The sequence below is a fragment of the Xenopus tropicalis genome, chromosome 6 (genome assembly GCF_000004195.4).
Source record: "Xenopus tropicalis strain Nigerian chromosome 6, UCB_Xtro_10.0, whole genome shotgun sequence".
Classification (NCBI taxonomy): domain Eukaryota; kingdom Metazoa; phylum Chordata; class Amphibia; order Anura; family Pipidae; genus Xenopus; species Xenopus tropicalis.
In genome coordinates this window covers 64,645,672-64,665,834 of record NC_030682.2, presented here as the reverse complement: position 1 = coordinate 64,665,834, position 20,163 = coordinate 64,645,672, and the positions used below count along the sequence as shown (strand labels likewise).

Below are 20,163 nucleotides of genomic sequence, written 5' to 3'. Positions count from 1 at the left end.
ACAACCACAGGGGTGGGGGTGTTAAATGTTAAGCACCCTTTAGTGGTTATAATAACTTACCTTAGCTTGTGCTCCTGTTAGCAGAAAACTGTACCAGCCTGGGGTACCTGAGAGACATGCACAGTAGAGTAAAAAGCTGAACTTTACAAAAAAACAGCCTTTTCACTCTACTGTGCATGTGTTGGCCCCCGGATTGCTCAACGGAAGGAAGAGGTTCACTTGCTTGCAGGAACCCTGGGCTGGTGCAGTTTTCTGCTAACAAAAATACCGGCCCAGGGTACCTGGTAAGTGATTACAATCACTGGGTGGGTGCCTTCCTTCTCCTTTAAGTTTGTTAGATCATTTATTAAAGAGATATAAGAATGTAATGTATAGTTTGACTATTTACATACCTCATCAATCAAAACAAATACTAGAGCTTCTTTATCATTTATTAGCTCGTGAATCTTCTGAAACATTTTGGTCACCAGTTTGCCACTCTATGAAAAATAAAATAAATAAAAAGAATATAAAGCCAATATAAGAGAAAGAGTAACTTGGTATAGTATACAAGCAACAATTAAAATCATAATTTAGACTTAATTTTCTTTCATTTTAATTCTAGCATTTTTATGTGTCTTACTGTCACATTCATCAGAAAAATATGCCTAATTGACAGAGTATAAAGAAATAAAATTCAATCAATTTCACAAAGCAACTGTGCCCATTTAACAAGGTAGATAAAATGGGGTGCACAATGCATCTTTTCAAAAGGAGTAAAAAAAAAAAAAAAAAAAAAAAGAGCTTCTCTCTGCCTTATGCATTTACAGGTAGACCTCATAAATGCTTGTAACAGAGTTAGCCACCTGATGCCAGACGTAGTCAAAACACCACCCTGCCTCATATTTGTTTTTTCTGAACTTTATAAGGCAATAATTAAAGAGGAACTACCATGGAATTTTAAATTTTTTGCTTCATCTCATGAAAATAATTATTGATATAATCAATTAAAAATGATGTGCATAAATGTTTCTTTGAGTCTCCTCCTTCCTAGAATTTCCACCTCTTCCTCCACTTTGATTGTCGAGTCTGCCGGTGGAGATAAGGAAAACCCTAAGTAGCCTAACTAACCTATGGGAAAAGCAGCCAAAACTGGCACCCTAACCAATGGGCGGGTGCTGCACTGACAGTACAGACTTAGAGAAAAGATTTTTCTAGTAAGAAATCTCCTGTTCTACGTACAGCCCTACCTGTCATTGTAGAGTGACTGGGGAAGTCCCAGAGCTGTCCAAAACAGGGGTTGGATAATGGAATGGAACTTATAACAATCTTATAGGAACTCATAAGCAAAGCTGGTAGGATCTGACAGAAGCAAACAGCCTCTATACTAGCCGCCATTTGGCAGACTCAGTATGTCATAGGTGAAGGAGATTCACCTTCAGTATCCTCCATTAGCTGTAGGGCTGCATCTTGAAGCGTCAAGGCCTTGGCTGTGGGAAGGAAAACTTTCTGGAGTGTGAAATCCAGGCTCATTCCTAGGAAGTCCAATCTTTGTGTAGGAGTAATAAAACTCTTTTGATGATTGATGAGCCCACCATGGTAACAGAGAGTTTGTAGGCATGTTTGGAAACAGTATGATGAGATCGTCTAAGTATGCTATGACAAGGATGCCCTTGGTTCTTAGTACTGCTAAAATGCCATAGAGGATTTCAGTGAAGATGCAAGGTGCTGAGGTAAGGTCAAAAGGAAGAGATCGAACGTGATTTACTGCAAACCTGAGAAAGCGCTAGTGGGTTTCGTGAATGGGAATGTGTTAGTACGTGTCTTTTATGTCTATCTTTGACATAAAGATCCCTGGTTTTAAAGTTTTGATGGTGGATGGTAGAGATACCATTTTGAACCTACATAACAAGCCAGCTTAGAGGATGGAGACTGAGCAAGGGGTGAAATTCTCAGGAAGAGATTTAAGTAGAAACCCGCAAAGTGGTATTGCTCGGGAACTGGACAAATAACTTGTCTTTGAAGAAGATCATCTATAATGTTGAGTAAGGCTTTTCTTTTAGCTGGTTGAGAAGGAATGAAAGAGGGAACAAATCTGTTTTGTGGTAGGTCGCTGGAAACATATTGTGTTAAACAATGTTTAGGGCCCAGGGATTTGTAAGGGGCTGATGCCAAATGGGTGCAAAGTCTTGCAATCTTTCTCCAATGTAAAGGGTGTCTGAAGAGAGGTAATGGGATCTATATCATATGGTGGGCTGGCTTTGGGATTGTAACCTAGGCGGTCTAGATTGCTTGTTGTTGGAAGACCAAGATATATTGTGATAATCTCTCTTATGGAAATCACATTTTGGCCGTTTTTGGCGCCAGGGACCAGTGATGCATCCATAGGGTGCTTTGTTCAGCCAGGCTTTGCATGGGTAAAAATCCAAGTAGGCTCACCCTGATAAGCTGTAGTACCTGGAGCTCTTACACTCAGCCACCAGTTCTTTAGGAATGGTACCTAGATTTAAAGGGAGCTTGCTATTTAGGGCTCAGCCTAAGGGTGTCTCTGTACTGGAAGACAGGCAGGAAAGCAGAGCAGCTCACACAAGGGGCTCTACCTGCCATTCACCAGAGCAAACTGGATAAATGTAAGCCAAATCTGGGGCTCAATTAGTATAGCAGCTGTATCTTCATATTGGGCTCCATCTGGAAATGTGCACACATAAACCAGAGAGAGCTCACATTGGGCTTCATCTTTTAGGTAATAGGATCCATCAGAGAGCTTGCAATTAATTTCCACTCAATATTTATCCGTCATGTAGGAGAAAGGAGAAGTTGTTGCCTTCGAGAACAAATTAAAAAAACTGGGGGAATAGGTGAAAATTCCAGGAAAAAAAGTCAAAGAATCATTTAGCTTGTCCTGCCTCCATAGAGGAGCAACTTAACCCCGGTTGTCTTGAAGTGACAGGTTGGGCTATACGTAAATATTAAATCCTCATATCAAAGAAACAGAATTCAAGAAGAATAAATGATATATACTTGTTAAATATAAGCATATATTTTACACACAAATACAAACATTTTTAAGCATACCTCGGAAAACCACTTTGAAAAAAGACTGTGACTATTGATCTCAACAAGCTGCCCATATCTGTACCTAAAAAAAAGCACGAGACACAATATCAAGAAAAGAAATGTATGTCCAAGTATTTAAATAATAAAAAACATGTGAAATAAAACCATCACTGCTGCATATATGAAAGTATTGAGATGCAATATTATTTGTACATTATTACATGGAGCTACAGTATATGCAGCACTATACATATTTCAATACAGTAAAATAGAGCAACCAAGTAGCAAATATTAAGAGGAGCAGGAAGAAAGTGGTCCCAGAGCTAAAAATCTAAGTATACATTACAACACTTGCAATGCAATACATTTTTACACAGTGCAGGGCAACATTTATTTAATTAAAACACTTTAGTTTTTGGTTTTACTGTTCCTTTATAGGAATACTGTCATGGGAAAACATGTTTTTTTCAAAATGCATTAGTTAATAGCGCTATTCCAACAGAATGCTGCATTGGAATCTGTTTTTCAACAAAACAGATTTTTTTTATATTTAATTTTAAAAAGTCTCATGGGGCTAGCCATATTCTTCATTTCCCAGGGTGCCACAGCCATGTGACCTGTCCTCTGATAAACTTAAGTCACACTTTACTACTGAGCTGTAAGTTGAAGTGGTATCACCCCCTCCCAGCAGCTAATCAAGTCCAGCTTGGGACTCCTCCAGTTACATGAGACTAGGAGAAACAATAGGTTATCTGAAAGCAGTTCTAATGTGTAGTGCTAGCTCCTTCTGAAAGCTCAGACTCAGGCACTACACTGGCTGCCTACACGCTAATATTACAATTAAAAAAATATGTTTGTTAGTTCAAGAATAACATTTTAAATTAACTATGTAAACAGTGTAATTTAGAAATAAAAAGTACACCATAAAATTTATGACAGTATTCCTTTACGTCAGGGGAGTCTGAGTCTGGTAATATATGGGATGGGAGGTACAGGTTAAAACAATGAGACATCCTCTGAAATTTTTTTTACTATACAGCTAGAGTTGCAAAATATTTCTCAGAGGCAGATAGCAGCTGTTTTAGTGGCTTTTGTACTTCAGAAACAATGCTTCACATTTGCTGAAAATGTTCCTGAGCAACTTGTTTCTGGATCAGGATATGCAACCTAATTTTTTCTATTTTACAGATAAATGTGAAAACAGACACATATGTTAAGGATGATGATTTATTTTTTGGTCTTTTTATTGGTGGTTCTATTGCAGTGTTCCCCAACCAGTGGCTCTTGAGCAACATGTTGCTCACCAACCCCTTGGATGTTGCTCTTAGTGCACCCAAACCAGGTACCGTATATACTCGAGTATAAGCCAAGTTTTTCAGCACTAAAAATGTGCTAAAAAAGTAACCCTTGGCTTATACTCGAGTATACCTCCCTCCCTCCACTTATGTCCGTCCTGCCAATCTTGATCTGAAGATGTAACGCGCTCGCACCCAACCCCCCCCCCCCGCGGTCGGAGGTGAGTGCATGCGCGCGCGACACGGAGGACACACGTCCGTCCACAGGGGGGGTGGGGTAAAAGTACCCTGCAGCCAGCTACATAGCAATTGTACATACGATGTCAAATATCTTGGGTGCTGTCAGAACTCGAGTATCCCTCCCTCCACTTGTAGCTGTCCTGCCGACTCTATTCATCTGAACATGTAACACGCTCGCTGGCTGTCCTGTCGACTCTATTCATCTGAAGATGTGATGCGCTCGCACCCCCCCAGACGTACGTGTGTCCGTCCACTGGGGTGGGTGCGAGCGCGTCACATCTTCAGATGAATAGAGTCGGCAGGACGGCCAGCGAGCGCGTTACATGTCACATCTTCAGATGAATAGAGTCGGCAGGACGGCCACAAGTGGAGGGAGGTAGGGGGGAGGTATGGAGACACAAGTGGAGGGAGGTAGGGGGGAGGTATGGAGACACAAGTGGAGGGAGGTAGGGGGGAGGTATGGAGACACAAGTGGAGGGAGGGAGGTAGGGGGGAGGTATGGAGACACAAGTGGAGGGAGGGAGGTAGGGGGGAGGTATGTATGCACGGACACAAGTGGAGGGAGGTAGGGTGGAGGTATGTATGCACGGACACAAGTGGAGGGAGGGAGGGAGGTAGGGGGGAGGTATGTATGCACGGACACAAGTGGAGGGAGGGAGGTAGGGGGAGGTATGTACACACGGACACAAGTGGAGGGAGGGAGGAAGGGAGGGTCGGTGCGCGCAACGAGCGCATTACATCTGCACAACGAGCCAGAGTAAGTAATTGGTACAATAACTTGTTATTTACAAAAATTTAATTTGTATTAAGTCCAGCATCAAGAATTATTTTGCCCTTGTAACGACTATTGTAGTACTGTGGTGGGACTTGTACACTGGGGTCCAAGTACCCGATATTTAGTATGGCAGCGTTCCCAAACTTGCTTTTGTCTGCTGCTGTAGCATTTTTCTTTCCCTAAAGTTATCTATTTATTTATCTGTTATTTATTTGATTATTGAAACTTAGCAGTAGCAGTTGCATTTCCCACCCTAGGCTTATACTCGAGTCAATAAGTTTTTCCAGTTTTCTTAGGTAAAATTAGGTATCTCGGCTTATATTCGGATCGGCTTATACTCGAGTATATACGGTAGTTATTTTTGAATTCCTGACATGGGGGCAAGTCAAAAAATGAAATCTGCCCATTCTCCAACTGTTTGCAGGACCATGCAGGCAGCTACCACATACTAATCGTACTTTTAATCATTTCACGATAGTTTTGATTGTGTGATAACGAAAACATCTTTTGAAAATCTGCACTTGTATGTCCAGCTTAACTGGCTGATTCCAGCAATTTGCAATGCCCTACTGACAAACAGCATGGTTGAGTTGTTTGCAGTAGGGAAAAAATGTTAGCTTGAGCAAGCAAATTTCTTTTTAAAATAAATTCAATTGATCCAAATTACGTCAGATCTGTCAAGTGAAGCAATTCTGTCACTGGACTAATGTTTGCAGAAGCATCAAAAAAAATGTAGCCAGGCAGGAATGAGTTTTTTTTTTGCAGAATTCACTTAATTAATTATATCTTAGTTGGGATCAAGTACAAGGTTCATTTTATTATTACAGAGAAAAAGGAAATAATTTTAAAAAATTTGTATTATTTGCTTATAATGGAGTCTATGGGAGATGGCCTTTCCGTAATTAGGAACTTTCTGGATAAAGGATCCTATACCTGTAATAGCAAAATAAGACAGATACAGACAGCACATAGTCTCTAGAGATTTAACTTTTTAGACTCTGCGGCCACTACTGAGTTACAGAAGATACACCAAAAAACACTTTCTTAAATATTGTTTTGATTCTGACACACAGCTCAGCTCTAAATTTTTTGCTACTGAAATTGTTTTATAGCCCAGACTAGTGCATCAAGTTTCTGCACACCAATCATAGTTTTTATTCAAGTTAGGTAATTTTATTGTGCTTTCACTGTGCAATATCTTTATTTAATGATTTGAGTTTCTTTATTGCATTTTTGGGTGATTGTGTTTTTACTGTGATTATTGTTCTGCATAGTTTTTGGCCATAAAACTAATATATCACAGTGTGACTAATTCCATGGTGAGTTTGGACACTGATCTCACAGTAAAATACTTTCTTTCATTGATTTGAGAAAATGTTGTTTTAAAAATGTAATTCCGTTATTACTTTTTTTTTTTTTTTACATTATTTTTGAATTTTTTTAGTGTTTAAAATCTTTGCAGCTCAGCAAGATTCATCTACTTTTAGAACCTGAGCAAACGTTTTGTATGAGTATATTGTAATGCTAAAAGTTAAGTAAGATTGTCAATTGCGAAGCATGATTTTATATAAAACAAGGTACATGAAGAAGTAAAATAAAATCCTACCTATATGATAGTCGTATGGTGAGTTTCTGTGCCAGTGCCTTGCATAGAGAAGTTTTTCCTGTTCCAGGTGGTCCTAACAAAATACAAAATAAAAATGAATAAATTGCTTTATTTATATTTTTGATATATTTTGATACTTATTGATGTGTGGCCAGCCTTTTTGGGGCACCTACATGTGCATAGTCAGCGATTGCCCCAGCTTGCTTGTAGATATGTACCCCAACATGGACGCCTGCACTGTGACCTTCCCGGTACGGGTGGCGCACCACTCATGAGGGTTTTTTTTCATACAATACTTTTTTTTTACTCCAGCTGGAGTCTACTACCTTGCACCTCCAGTGGGTAAACATTTTTTTTGTTTTGCTTCTGGCTATAAACATTAAATTATACAATACTATGCTCACTATTTCCAAGGTGCTCTAGTACCTGTCATGCAAGTAATCTCAATCACTCAAATCAAGTTATCACACAGTGTTATACGTGTTCAGAATACCTGATCACATCACAGTCCAATTACAGTTTTACTGCCAAAAACAAACAATATAACAAACATTGCAGGACTAAAAAAATGCAATATTTTCACAAAAAAATGTAATAAAAGCCACCGAGTCTATGAAGATTTTTATTCATCCAGTTCATGGTATATCTAGTATAAAAAAATTTAAAGCAACTGGACTTGTTTGGTAATCATTGAAGACGTTTCACTACTCATCCGAGCAGCTTCTTCAGTGCAAATGACTGGTATGGGAAGTCCTCAGCAAAGCCACTGAGTTTCTTCAGTCAATGGGATTGTCTCTAACAATCTAAAAAAACCATGATCACATATATTGTTGCATTTTTCCTCCTAAATAAGCCAATACTTGAGGTAAAAACGGTTGTGTTTTTTGTCTATTTTCTTCTGCTAATGCCCTTTTTACCCCTCGACCATGAAAATTAGTAGATCGCCCTTTATGAGTTGACTAAAAACATCATGACATTATTACAGACAAAAAATTCCAGGTTGTTGATTCTTCCAGTGGGTAAACACTTTTTTTGTTTTGCTTCTGGCTATAAACATTAAATTATACAATACTATGCTCACTATTTCCAAGGTGCTCTAGTACCTGTCATGCAAGTAATCTCAATCACTCAAATCAAGTTATCACACAGTGTTATACGTGTTCAGAATACCTGATCACATCACAGTCCAATTACAGTTTTACTGCCAAAAACAAACAATATAACAAACATTGCAGGACTAAAAAAATGCAATATTTTCACAAAAAAATGTAATAAAAGCCACCGAGTCTATGAAGATTTTTATTCATCCAGGTCATGGTATATCTAGTATAAAAAAATTTAAAGCAACTGGACTTGTTTGGTAATCATTGAAGACGTTTCACTACTCATCCGAGCAGCTTCTTCAGTGCAACTGACTGGTATGGGAAGTCCTCAGCAAAGCCACTGAGTTTCTTCAGTCAATGGGATTGTCTCTAACAATCTAAAAAAACCATGATCACATATATTGTTGCATTTTTCCTCCTAAATAAGCCAATACTTGAGGTAAAAACGGTTGTGTTTTTTGTCTGTTTTCTTCTGCTAATGCCCTTTTTACCCCTCGACCATGAAAATTAGTAGATCGCCCTTTATGAGTTGACTAAAAACATCATGACATTATTACAGACAAAAAATTCCAGGTTGTTGATTCTTCCAGGAAAAATAGGAGAATTAAAGCATAAGAACCTTTTTAGCAACTGTAATCCATTTGAAGTTACCATGACCAGACATAGAAAGAATCTATTTACAATATATTGAGTGAATTCCCCTCCCCCAGATATAGCTGTGCAGAAAATAGTACCATCCCCTTATAAAGTATTGGTATCTTAATCCTTTCCCATTTTACATTTTTCTTATTCATGCAAAATTTCTCACTTCTTAAATAGCTAACACATTAGTATTTAATCTATTATTAGAGGTCTATTGGAAAAAAATAGTTTTAAAAGCACACAAAACAGTAATGCTTACCATGCAGAAGGACCACTCTGTTCCAGGATATCAAATTGCTGTCAACATTCTTGTCCGAAAATAACATAGCAGTTTCAATATAATCTAAGAGCTGTCAGAAAAAATGTGACGTTTCAGAACCTAATTTTACATTTTATTGCATCATGTTTTTTAGAAATTAAGTTCATATATATCTGACCTTTTCTTAACTTGACCACAAACAACAAATAGGACTTAAGTTATAAATGTATCCACATTTTGACACACATTAAGCTGGTTAAGGAGATCCCTTGACATTAAGGCTGATGCCAGACTATTTTCCGTATTTTCTAATTCTCTCGGCGGCTGAAAAACGCACTATATCATCATCCATAGAAATAACTTAAACAGTCTCGATGGAAAACACACTATGCTTAAATACGCTAGAAAACGCATTACTACGGACTTTTCATGGTTTGCTGAAATACGCCGTTATTTGCACAGCAACCTATTCCTATGTGTACACAAAGGCAGCTGCTAGACCTTGCGGAAATATGCGGCGTTTTTACTATTTCGCACTATTAGCACCATGGAAAACGGGATTTGCTACGTCACCAGTACAAGGCTGAAAAACGCCAGTCAGGGGCTGTGTGGGTTGTGTGGCGTTTTTAGGTGGAGAAAATACGCAGTGTAAAAACGCCACGTCTGGCATTAGCCTAAGATCATAAGATGCTGACGTGGGCAGTGCGCAACAAGCCCAATGAGAGTCTGCTGGAATTCATAGGCTTTTATGCTAGTTGCTATTCCTCAAAGGGTTTCCTCCAGGGATGACAGAACTTCCTATGATGAGTTTATTGACCAAATGTACTGTCAGTGCCAAGAGGCCTACCGAGCAGCTAAATTGTTTTGCTAGCCCTCTCATACTTGTAAGCTCCAATTTTAGAATTATAACAATTCTTATTCCTACCAATAGCTGTTCTTAATCTGTTAATTACTTTCTACCTCACTTTTCCTTCTCCATTCTATTATCTTTCTGGTAGAAAAGCTTACCGGTTGCTATGTATGGGTTCTAGCAGTGTGTGTGAGTGCATTATTGCAAGGCAAACTCCAGACACATAGTATTTGGAAGCAACAGAAATTACCATTTATTATGATCCTGGACATCTTCTAGCATAAGGGGATGATGAAAAAGGTAATGCTAAATCTGTTTAACACAGATTTTTGTATCTACTTTACCTCTAGAGGCATTTGGTTATGAATGAACTGCTACAGAATACCCCTGGCTGGTAAAGTTTTGGGCTAACAGGAGCACCAAGTTGGGATATCAGATAAATTATTCTAATCACTGGGGGGCAGCAGTGATTATACCTTTAGTTCTCCTCTAAGGGCTCTGGCACACGGGGAGATTAGTCGCCCACGACAAAACTCCCTGTTCGCGGGCGACTAATCTCCCCGAGTTGCCTTCACCTGCCATCCCACCGGCGACAATGTAAGTCGCCGGTGGGATGGCACACGCGGCAGCGCGATTTCGCGAAATCGCCGAAAAAGACTCGCAAGGCTTTTATCATATTTATCCTATATGAGGATCCGACAGCCAGGCTCAGAGTCAACGGCACCCTAGCCTCGACTATTACTATGCATAAGACAGGGATGCGGCCTGTCTCCTCTACGCCCTATCGGTCAAGCCCATAGCAATGGCTGTCATGAAAGCAACAAACTGTGAAGTCCTTAACCTGCAGGCAGGAAAAGAAAACATTTTGTTGTATGCCGATGACATACAAAAGATAAGTCATTCTTCTTCCCAATCGACCAACCCAAAGTCCCTATTAGATCTCCCCACTCTGACTTACAGGTAGCAGACTTGTTCAAATATCTAGGCATTCAAATACATAAGGACCTCTCCCAATTTATCCCATTAAATCTAGAACCAATAATCCAAGAAAACACCAGAACCATAGATGTATGGCAAAGGCTCCCACTCACACTTTGGGGAAGGGTGACCGTATTCAAAATGATTTTTCTCCCTAAATTTTTATATGTATTTCGCAACACCCCTGTCGACCTGCCCAAAAATGTTTTCTACGAATAGACAAAATTACCACTACCTTTATTTGGAATAATAAGGCCCCATGTATTTCAAGATACCCTATTTGCTCTCCAGGAAAGAGGTGGCCTGGGGTTACCTAATGTACTACATAGCTTCTCAGGTATCATATATTCACTGGCGGCTCACTCCAAGTGCTGAAAACCCAAACATGGCATTACAAGCCACAATATTGGGCTCAGTAGAGACAATGCAAAACACCCCATACCGTGTGCAAGAGGATTTACAACACAAAATGCCTATTATAAAACTTACACATAGGTTGTGGCTCATGGCACTGTTAAAGCTGGGTATAGCTCCATCTTTACGCTCCCCTGAGCTCCCCCTCTGGAACAATAATAATCTTATTAACCGTACCCAACTGCCTCAATTTCACATCTGGCCCATAGCAGGTATCAGGCGGCTTGGGGATATACTGGAAGGAAATCTATTTCCCTTCTACTCTGACCTCAGGAATAAACCCATTACCATTAAATTGTACCAATACCTACAACTGAGGGAGGCATCTCTAGTCTATGAGAAATACCCTATAGAAAATTTGCTGAGACAGGAGTGCCCCCCCAAGCTGGTGGATTTCACCAGGCACATGTTGGCTCAATTGGCCTATCCTCCCCTCTTCTCACCACATACCGGTCTACTTGGGATTATAGAGGAACCAAGTAGAAGGCATATCCTCCAGATTGCTTGCCCAATCACTTCTATACTATGCACGAAAACGTATCATACTCCGATGGATGAGGCCAAACCCCCCCCCAAAAAAGCAGTCGATTAAGTTAATTAACAGGGTGAAAATGTAAATAAAACATACAGTTCATATGAGTAATTATAAAGCATGTGAAAGTAAACATGTCAAAAGTAAACATTTTACTTTTTTTTTACTCAGTGGTTTAAAGTTATTTGTGTATGTATGTAAATATATTTAATCATCTAGCTTCACTACATTCTTTCAAAAGTCTGAACTGCTAGGGGAGAAGAAAAAGTGAGATATTAATTTCAGTAAGATATATTTACAAATGACCCTTGCAAATCTGCTATTAATGCATATTGGAAAGTTACATTTTACTTTTATCAAAAAAGTACATTTAAAAAGTTTATGCTGGTCCTAAAGAGACCAGTTGATGTGGACTATTTTACGCAGACCATTAGAGGGCTAAGTTAATGCACTCCTTCTGAAGTACAGTTTTATCCCTGTTGTTCTTTTAACAGAAAATGTCCAGCTACTGTTTTTTAACCGTATTCCTGTGGAAAGCATCGCTTACTGAATACTTATGGTTTGCCATAGGTTGAAAAAACGTTGTGATGGTGTTGCATTTCTACTTACTCTGGACTTGATTTCACTGTCATATATTAAACTGTCCCACAGACCATGAAAATCAGCTGTAGGAAAAAAAAATATTTATTACTCATTTTCATTAATTGAAGCTAACAAATGGTTATTTAAATATACCTGTGTGTGTGTGTGTATGTGCAGGTACTATTGTACAAACTATCCCCACAGTGCATGTTTTGCATTAGTTTTGAGTCCGCAAATTCTGATCTGTGGATAAAAGAACCAAAGGAGACATAGATCATAGTTTCTATGTTTATAGGTATTTTGCCAGCATTTAAAGCTGGTAAACCACCTATGATCAGTGCAGTACCCCTCAGCACTGTAGCACTGACCTTGGCTCCTAGGTTTTTACAGAAGCCAACAGTCAGATTCATTTTTTTTCCAACGTACCTAGTCTCCGCTTTTATGTAGTATTTTGTAGTCATTTGTATATTTTTGGCATAATGAGCAAAAGGTGAGATAGTAGTACAATTGTTGCAAAGACTATGTGGTGGCAATAAAACTACTTTGTGGAGACAGAAACAAATGAGGGTGAGAACAGTAAAAGAGTCAGCATTTGGAAAGCTTGTGTGGAAGACTTCCTGTAATTATTCTTCAGAGAGTCCCTAGCTTGACGGCAGACACTTATAACTTTGTTATTATAATTTTTTTATTTATTTACAGAGGTCATCCTACAGGATATGTTTTTATAAGGTGAGAAATAGCTTGTCATCAACCCATCACCTGGATATGTATAAGCCCAGGCATGTCACCCCACCAATGCAAAAATAAAAAGATTCCTGGCAGACATTGGCAATCGGCCTTCTATAAGGCAATAATATGGCATTATTAAGCCTAAATATGTGGTATAGTGAAAGATGAACCCCATGCCATTCAAACCCATCTCCAAATTACTTCAGAGTAGAGAAAATTCCTTTCCGACTTAATTATATACTATATAAATATTATTATTATTATTATAATATAATACCCACGTAATTTTTAAAAAGACACCTGTCAATTTCTTAACTTTAATGATAGTACAATTGCTTTTGTAAGAGAAAAGCTTCCTCCCACTGCTAAAAAAAAAAAAGGTAAAAACTAAGTAAGCTTTATCAGAAAAGTCTATGTAAATACAGCCATAAGCACTCACAGAAACGCTGCACTGACTTCTCTGAAAAAAGCCTTCTGTTCTCTGCTCTCTCCTGCTCCCCCCTCCCTCAAGAATGCTAAGAACTCACCCCCCCCTTAGGAATGTGGATCTGAACCAGCAGGAAGATGACTCAATGAAAATAAAGTATATTCCTATCAGCACCCCTTTGCCATGTTCAGTCACATCCCAATGTCAAATCTGAGACCATGCACATGTAATGTATAGTTTTTAGACTGTACCAGTGACCATGCCTTGCTTTCTGATCAATGGTCTAGAGAAAAAAGGTTCCATATGGACAGGAAAATCCTTTTAATTTTTATGCTTTTAAAAAAAAAATATTTTAAAATAATTAAACAGTATTTAATTGGAGATAAAAATAAGTTAATGAATACCAGCAGGTAGCAGCCAATGGTTAGCAGCCACGAGATCCTCATTTTCCTCTTCAAGACTTTCTACGCAAGGACCATCTTCATTTAGTTGAAAAATATGTATCAACACTTTACACTTGCTGAGGTCTATGGGCTACAACATAAACAAACAAATAATCATCGTATATCTATATAACAAAACTAAGTATTTCTATATGTCTAGTAAAAGGTCTAAAGTTGCCTATAGGCCCATGAAAAGTGTATGTAAAATTAAAGCTGTAAGAGTAAATTGAGGTGACAACTGTTTTTTGCAGGATTTCAGAACATGGTGGTCATTGTTATTCAGATAAAAAAAACCTGTAATGTCTACCTGTCTACCACCACTACTACCAATTTCTACAAGTTTAAGTTGGGGATAAATGATTACTCTACAGTGATGCATCTTCATCCTTCATCAGGCTCATTTCCATCACATGCCCTGTACAGCTGTCGGTTACCTGAGCTTAGGGACAGACTCAGAGTATATTCAATGCAATAAATATAAAATTCACAATGCAAGACTATTCAGATTTAATTTACATGGCAGCTCAGATGCCAGTATGATATCTTTATTTTCTGCTTTACAATTTATGACAAGCTTAGCTTCTCAACAGAGCACACTGAGCATGTGCAGTGCCACTGACCCTCCAAATAAAATCCAATATGGTGAGCCCTTGTACAGAACTTTGAAGCCCTGAATCATTACCATTATAGAGATTTTGACAGTTTAAGCTGGTGCAGAAAGTCCTTGCATGTCATATCCAAATTAAAGGGGATATGTTACTTGAAACAATTCCAAATCCTATTTTACAGTGTTGGACAATCAAAATAAACTTTGCTAACATTATATAAACTATTTAAATCCGGTCTGATAATATTTAAATGAGTTATTTGGATTTTTTTAATTAAAAATAGGATTATGGGTTTCATTTATAATTTAAAATTAATTTTTTATTATACTAAAAAGTAACATGAGATGGCAATTAAGTATTTCTTCTCAGAATTAATGTTCCCTGGGATAATGTGGACAAAAGTGAGTTTTTCTCACTTATGTTGCCCCTCAGTGGTGTTCAAGTTTAATAACAATGCTTTAAATAATGACAAATGGTAACAAGCACACTGATTTGATATTCTTCTCACCAGCACTTACTTTAATCCTCACCAGATATTTCTTAAAATAATTTCTTACCTGTCGGTCTTTCAGTTTTAATTCAGTATCAGCAATGGAGATAGAATGTATATTTTTCATTAAAAAGCTGTCATCAAACTCTGTCCATGAGTAATCTCCAAATACTACACAATGTCTATTCAATAGCTGCATGACATGAGATTGTATATCTTGACTTGTTGCTGGGCTAAAAAAATAAAGTTAGAGAGAGAATAACAAATAGTTATTGAAACAAAATTTCTAGAGTTACTTGTGCGAAAAATCATTTTAAATTTAAAATGCCAATATATCAGGAACTCTCTAATTATCTAAATGTTTTTGCCCCCCAAAAAGTGCTTATTTTTAGAAAAAAAAAAGGTTTTCGCCAACGTTGCTATCTTACTTACCCTAGGTCATGCACCCACAGTAGAGGAAAATCAAATTCTACTGCGTATGGGCAAGTCTTATCTGCTGAAAAGATATGCAATATGACAATCAGAGCTAGGTAGTTTTCTCTACCTGGCAGGTGCCATTTTGTGAAAAAAGTAATGAAGGCAAGCTTTGTACCATCCCAAAATCTAATGTATGCACGAAAAAGGAGGACTCACTGCCAGCAGTGAACATTTTATGTTTTTACATTACAGTTTAATTAGGAAAACTAAACACTGTGTTTTTTTTTGGACAACATAAGTAATTTAATGGTATTAATAAACAATGTATTATGGAATATTAAATGTATAGGAATTGAGCGCATGGTCAAACAGGGGAGAATGATAATTTCAGTTCACTTTGAATTAGGTTAATTTCCATCCATATGGTTCATTCCTTTAAATACTAAAGGTCCCCATATACGGGCCAATTCTAGCTGGCGATATCGGTCCCTTAGACCGTGTATGCGGACTACCGACGTGTCTGCCCGACTGATATCTGGCCTGAAATCGGGCAGATCTCGATCGGGCAGGTTAGAAAATCTAGTCGGAATGGGGACCCCATCGGCTCGTTGATGCAGTCCCCGAACCGACTGCCCCATTGCCGCCAAACGATCGAATTAGCCTATGCGCTCCCCAATATCGCACACCCGTACGTGGGGATATCGGGTGAAGATCCAATTGCTTGGCGATCTCGCCAAGCGAGCGAATCTTCACGTTGTATGGGCACCTTTAGGGATCATGGATGTTAGAGAATCCAAAAGATGAAAGGCCCTTACATTAATCCTAAAGCCCGTACCTATGGTATGGCAGGAACTTCCGCTAACATACAAGGCAGAATTAACATTCTAAAAATTATTTTAAACCAAACTCCTGTTGCATTTCACAACTTTAACATAGCCCCAGCTCCCAGTGCTTAAAGCAGCTTGCCTCCCTTGTGAGTTGATTTTTCTGGGATGGAGAACATCTAAAGCAGTGATCCCCAACCAGTGGTTCTTAGCAACATGTTGCTCACCAACCCCTTGGATACTGCTTTTGGTGTTGATTGCATAAAACCCAATGTAAAGTCAAACTTTTATTTGGAGCATATTCATCTTTATACAATACTACCATTCAAATGGCCTTTGTGATCTTTTCAAACAGTTTTGTGAACTTTTCAAACAGCTCTTTAAATGGGTAGTATACCCCCTTGTTCAAATTAAATGAATAGGGTTTGTGTCAAATATCATTTTTACCTCTTGTTTAATCATGAAATATATATGGTTTTTATTTTTTGCGCTAAACAGGGCAAACAAGGAAAATGACAACCCCCCCCCCCATACTTGAGTCCTGTGAACAAAGCAGTCAAAATAAAGAGGAAGTCAGGGGGTTGTATACTGGCAATTTAATTAACTACCTCACAAGGAACAAACATAAATAAGCATAAAACTGCCTGTCTAGCTAAAGAAAAAATTACAATATTAATTAATTCATGTTGAATGGGGGGTATACTGCCCCCCTGTTATACTTTAAAAGATGCAGAGAAAGCAGGCAGTATTGTCAATTTGAACTGCCTTGTGGTAAGCAAGATCTATAGTGTTATAGAATGTCCTATTCCTAGCAATTTTGCCATTGGTTTTCCTCATTACATTTTTTTTTTTTTATAGTTTTTGAATTATTTGCCTTTTTCTGCTATAGCTTTCCATCTTTCAAATGGGTGTCACTGATACCAGCAATCAAAGAACTACTTATCTGTGAGCTTGCAATTTTGATTGTTACTTTTGTTTCCTTATCTCTTTATTCAGGCCATCTACTATTCACGTTCTAGTCTTTCATTCAAACCACTGCCTGGTTGCTAAGGTAAGCAAGACCCTAGAAACCAGACAGATGCTGAAATAACTAGAGCAAAAACAAAACACTAAATATCTGAAAAACAAAAAATGTAAACCAATTGCAAACTGTCTCAGAATATTAATGTCAAACTAGAAGTTAATTTAAAGGTAAACAAGTCTTTTAAGGAAGGAGTTACCCCCTCCATCCCTCTGATACATAAAATTAGAGCATATATGCTTTCACAAGAATCAGAGTTGAGAGAAAACACCTTAGAAAGCTCTCTTGAAGTGCAACCCACTGTCACCTGCTTTAAATAATTGTCATGTCATGACAGCATAGTAGACATTTAATTAAATCAAGGGGATACAAACCTGTTTGATTTCTGATGGACATCCACATGTACTTGAAGATTATTATATACATTTGGAAGGGCTTGCTTCAGATCTACAGCTACTTCATCCATTTTCAACTGACAAGACAAGATTAAAAAAAAAAAAAAAAAAAAAAATATATATATATATATATATAGCATTAAAGGAAAAGAATTACATGAGCACCTAAAACACACCCTGAATGCTTTGTGCTCTATTGTTATTCAAGCAGAAATAGAGCTCGGCACATGTACAGTCACCTGTGTGTGTCAACTGCAAATGAAAGTGCCCCCTCTCCTTCACCTTCCCCACAGATTTAGCTGCAAGCGTCCAGTGGTAAACTGGAGTTTTTTTTTTTCCAATTTAAAGGAATACTGTCATGGGAAAACATGTTTCTTTAAAAACACATCAGTTAATAGAGATGCTCGAGCAGAATCCTGCATTGAAATCAATTTTTCAAAAACACAAACAGATTTTTTTTTATATTTAATCTTTAAATTTCACATGGGGCTAGCCATATTCTTCATTTCCCAGGGTGCTAAAGCCACTTGTGACCTGTGCTCTGTTAAAATTCAGTTACTCTTTACTGCTGCGCTGCAAATTGGAGTGATACCTTTTATTTCTAAATTACACTGTTTACACAGCAAATAGTTCACTCTAAAATGTTATTCTTAAGCAAACAAATGTATATTGGTGTGTAGGCAGCCATCTCAGTACATTGTGTCTGATCCTGAGCTTTCAGGAGCCAGTTCTACACATTATAACTGCTTTCAGGTAATCTGTTTTTCCTACTCTCATGTACCTGGAGGGACTTGGGACACCAGGTACATGGGAGCAGGAGAAACAGATTACCTGAAAGCAGTTATAATGTGTAGCGCTGGCTCCTGAAATGTTATTCTTGAACCAATAAATGTATTTTTTTAGTTGTAATATTGGTGTGTAGGCAGCTTTCAAAAAGAGCCAGCACTACACATTATAACTGCTTTCAGGTAACCTATTTTTTCTTCAACTCTCATGTAACTGGAGGAGTCGCAAGCTGGACTTGGCTGCTGGGAGGGGGTGATATCACTCCAACTTACAGCTCAGCAGTAAAGTGTGACTGAAGTTTATCAGAGCACAGGTGACATGGCTGTGGCACCCTGGGAAATGAAGGATATGGCTAGACCCGTGTGAAATTTCAAAATTAAAGGAGAAGGAAAGGCTAAGTCACTTGGGTGTGCCAAAATGTTAGGCACCCCCAAGTGACTTAGATCGCTTACCTTTTACCCTGGGCTGGTGCCCCTGTACGAAGAGAACAGCACCAGCCCGGGGTAGCAGCGAGTGCTTCCTACTTCCTATTCGCTTGCGCGCGCATGCGCAGTAGAGTGAAAAGCAACATTTTGGCACCCCCAAGTGACTTAGCCTTTCCTTCTCCTTTAAATTAAAAAAACAAAACAGGTTTGTGTTTTTGAAAAACAGATTTCAAGGCAGAATTCTGCTGAAGAAGCTCGATTAACTGATGCATTTTGGAAAAAAAAACAGTAATTTACAAATGTACAAGATCACGGCACTCTCAGAACTTACACGATTAGAAGAGCAAAGGATCAGCAGCAACACATTTGAAAAAGAACTTCTTTCAAGGTTTTTATTAATCCAACGTTTCAGTTCCTTACTGGAACTTTTGTCAGGGAGACCAAGGCTGCTATATATATATATATATATATATATATATATATATATATATATATATATATATATATATATACAGCAAATTAAAAAAAAGTATCCCCATCTCTGGGGGACTTTTTAAAATTTTTCTTACTGGCTGTCTGGGGGATGTGACGAAAGGTGGGGCCATGACATAAAGTAAGACATGACAGGGGGGTGATGTCACAGGGGCCAGAGCTATGGTGTGTCAGGTGGATTAAAGGGAGATTAGGGAAGAGAAAAGGTAAGATTTGGGTGGGTTCGGTGCTAGGGTGGGCGGGCTAGTAGCTAAATTTAGGGGTATTACAAATTTACTGGCAACCACATTACTGGTAAATTTGTAATAACGACCCCAGCCTTAGTGAGTGTTTTATTGGCTAGGCAGGTGGGCGGGCATCCCTAGCAGCTCCTCTGGATCAATTAGAAATTAGGTAAGATTAAGTTGGACAAAGGGTAATTGGAAAAAATTAGTCTTCAGCTGCGAACTACTTAGAGACATAGATGGGGATGTACTGTAAAACCTGGAATATACAAAATATCGCACATTTTGTTTCCTTTTTACTGGTCCCCTCTAATGCGTCTCAGTGGGTGCATTTCCCATTTTTTATGGTGTTTTCTAGCATTTTACACCATAATTTTGAACTATTTCAGTTAGCAAAACTGGACTGCATTTTAGTCCATGGGCAGTTTTTTGTTTTGTTTTGTTTTTTAGCACTAAATACATTGAAGTTAAGGGCATTTTTTACCACTACTTTTTTCCTGCAAAATGCTTTGGGGTCAATAGGAGTTTTTTAGCATCAAAATTTTGGTGCGGTTTTGCAGAAATAGTCAC

General features: G+C 38.3%; 1 protein-coding gene across 5 annotated transcripts in view; it reads right to left on the bottom strand.

Moving 5' to 3' along the window:
* trip13 (thyroid hormone receptor interactor 13) overlaps positions 1 to 20,163 on the bottom strand; it is a 36,552-nt gene that overhangs the window by 14,999 nt on the left and 1,390 nt on the right. For 3 of the 5 annotated variants that reach the window (XM_012964452.3, XM_012964451.3, XM_012964449.3), the window contains exons 2-9: positions 17,646 to 17,743; positions 15,077 to 15,242; positions 13,873 to 14,002; positions 12,340 to 12,395; positions 8,957 to 9,047; positions 6,953 to 7,025; positions 3,055 to 3,118; positions 393 to 479 (exon numbers count right to left, since the gene is read on the bottom strand). In XM_012964452.3, coding sequence (XP_012819906.1) covers positions 393 to 479; positions 3,055 to 3,118; positions 6,953 to 7,025; positions 8,957 to 9,047; positions 12,340 to 12,395; positions 13,873 to 14,002; positions 15,077 to 15,242; positions 17,646 to 17,737 — 759 coding nt within the window. In that variant the 5' untranslated portion in view covers positions 17,738 to 17,743. 5 annotated transcript variants of the gene reach the window in all.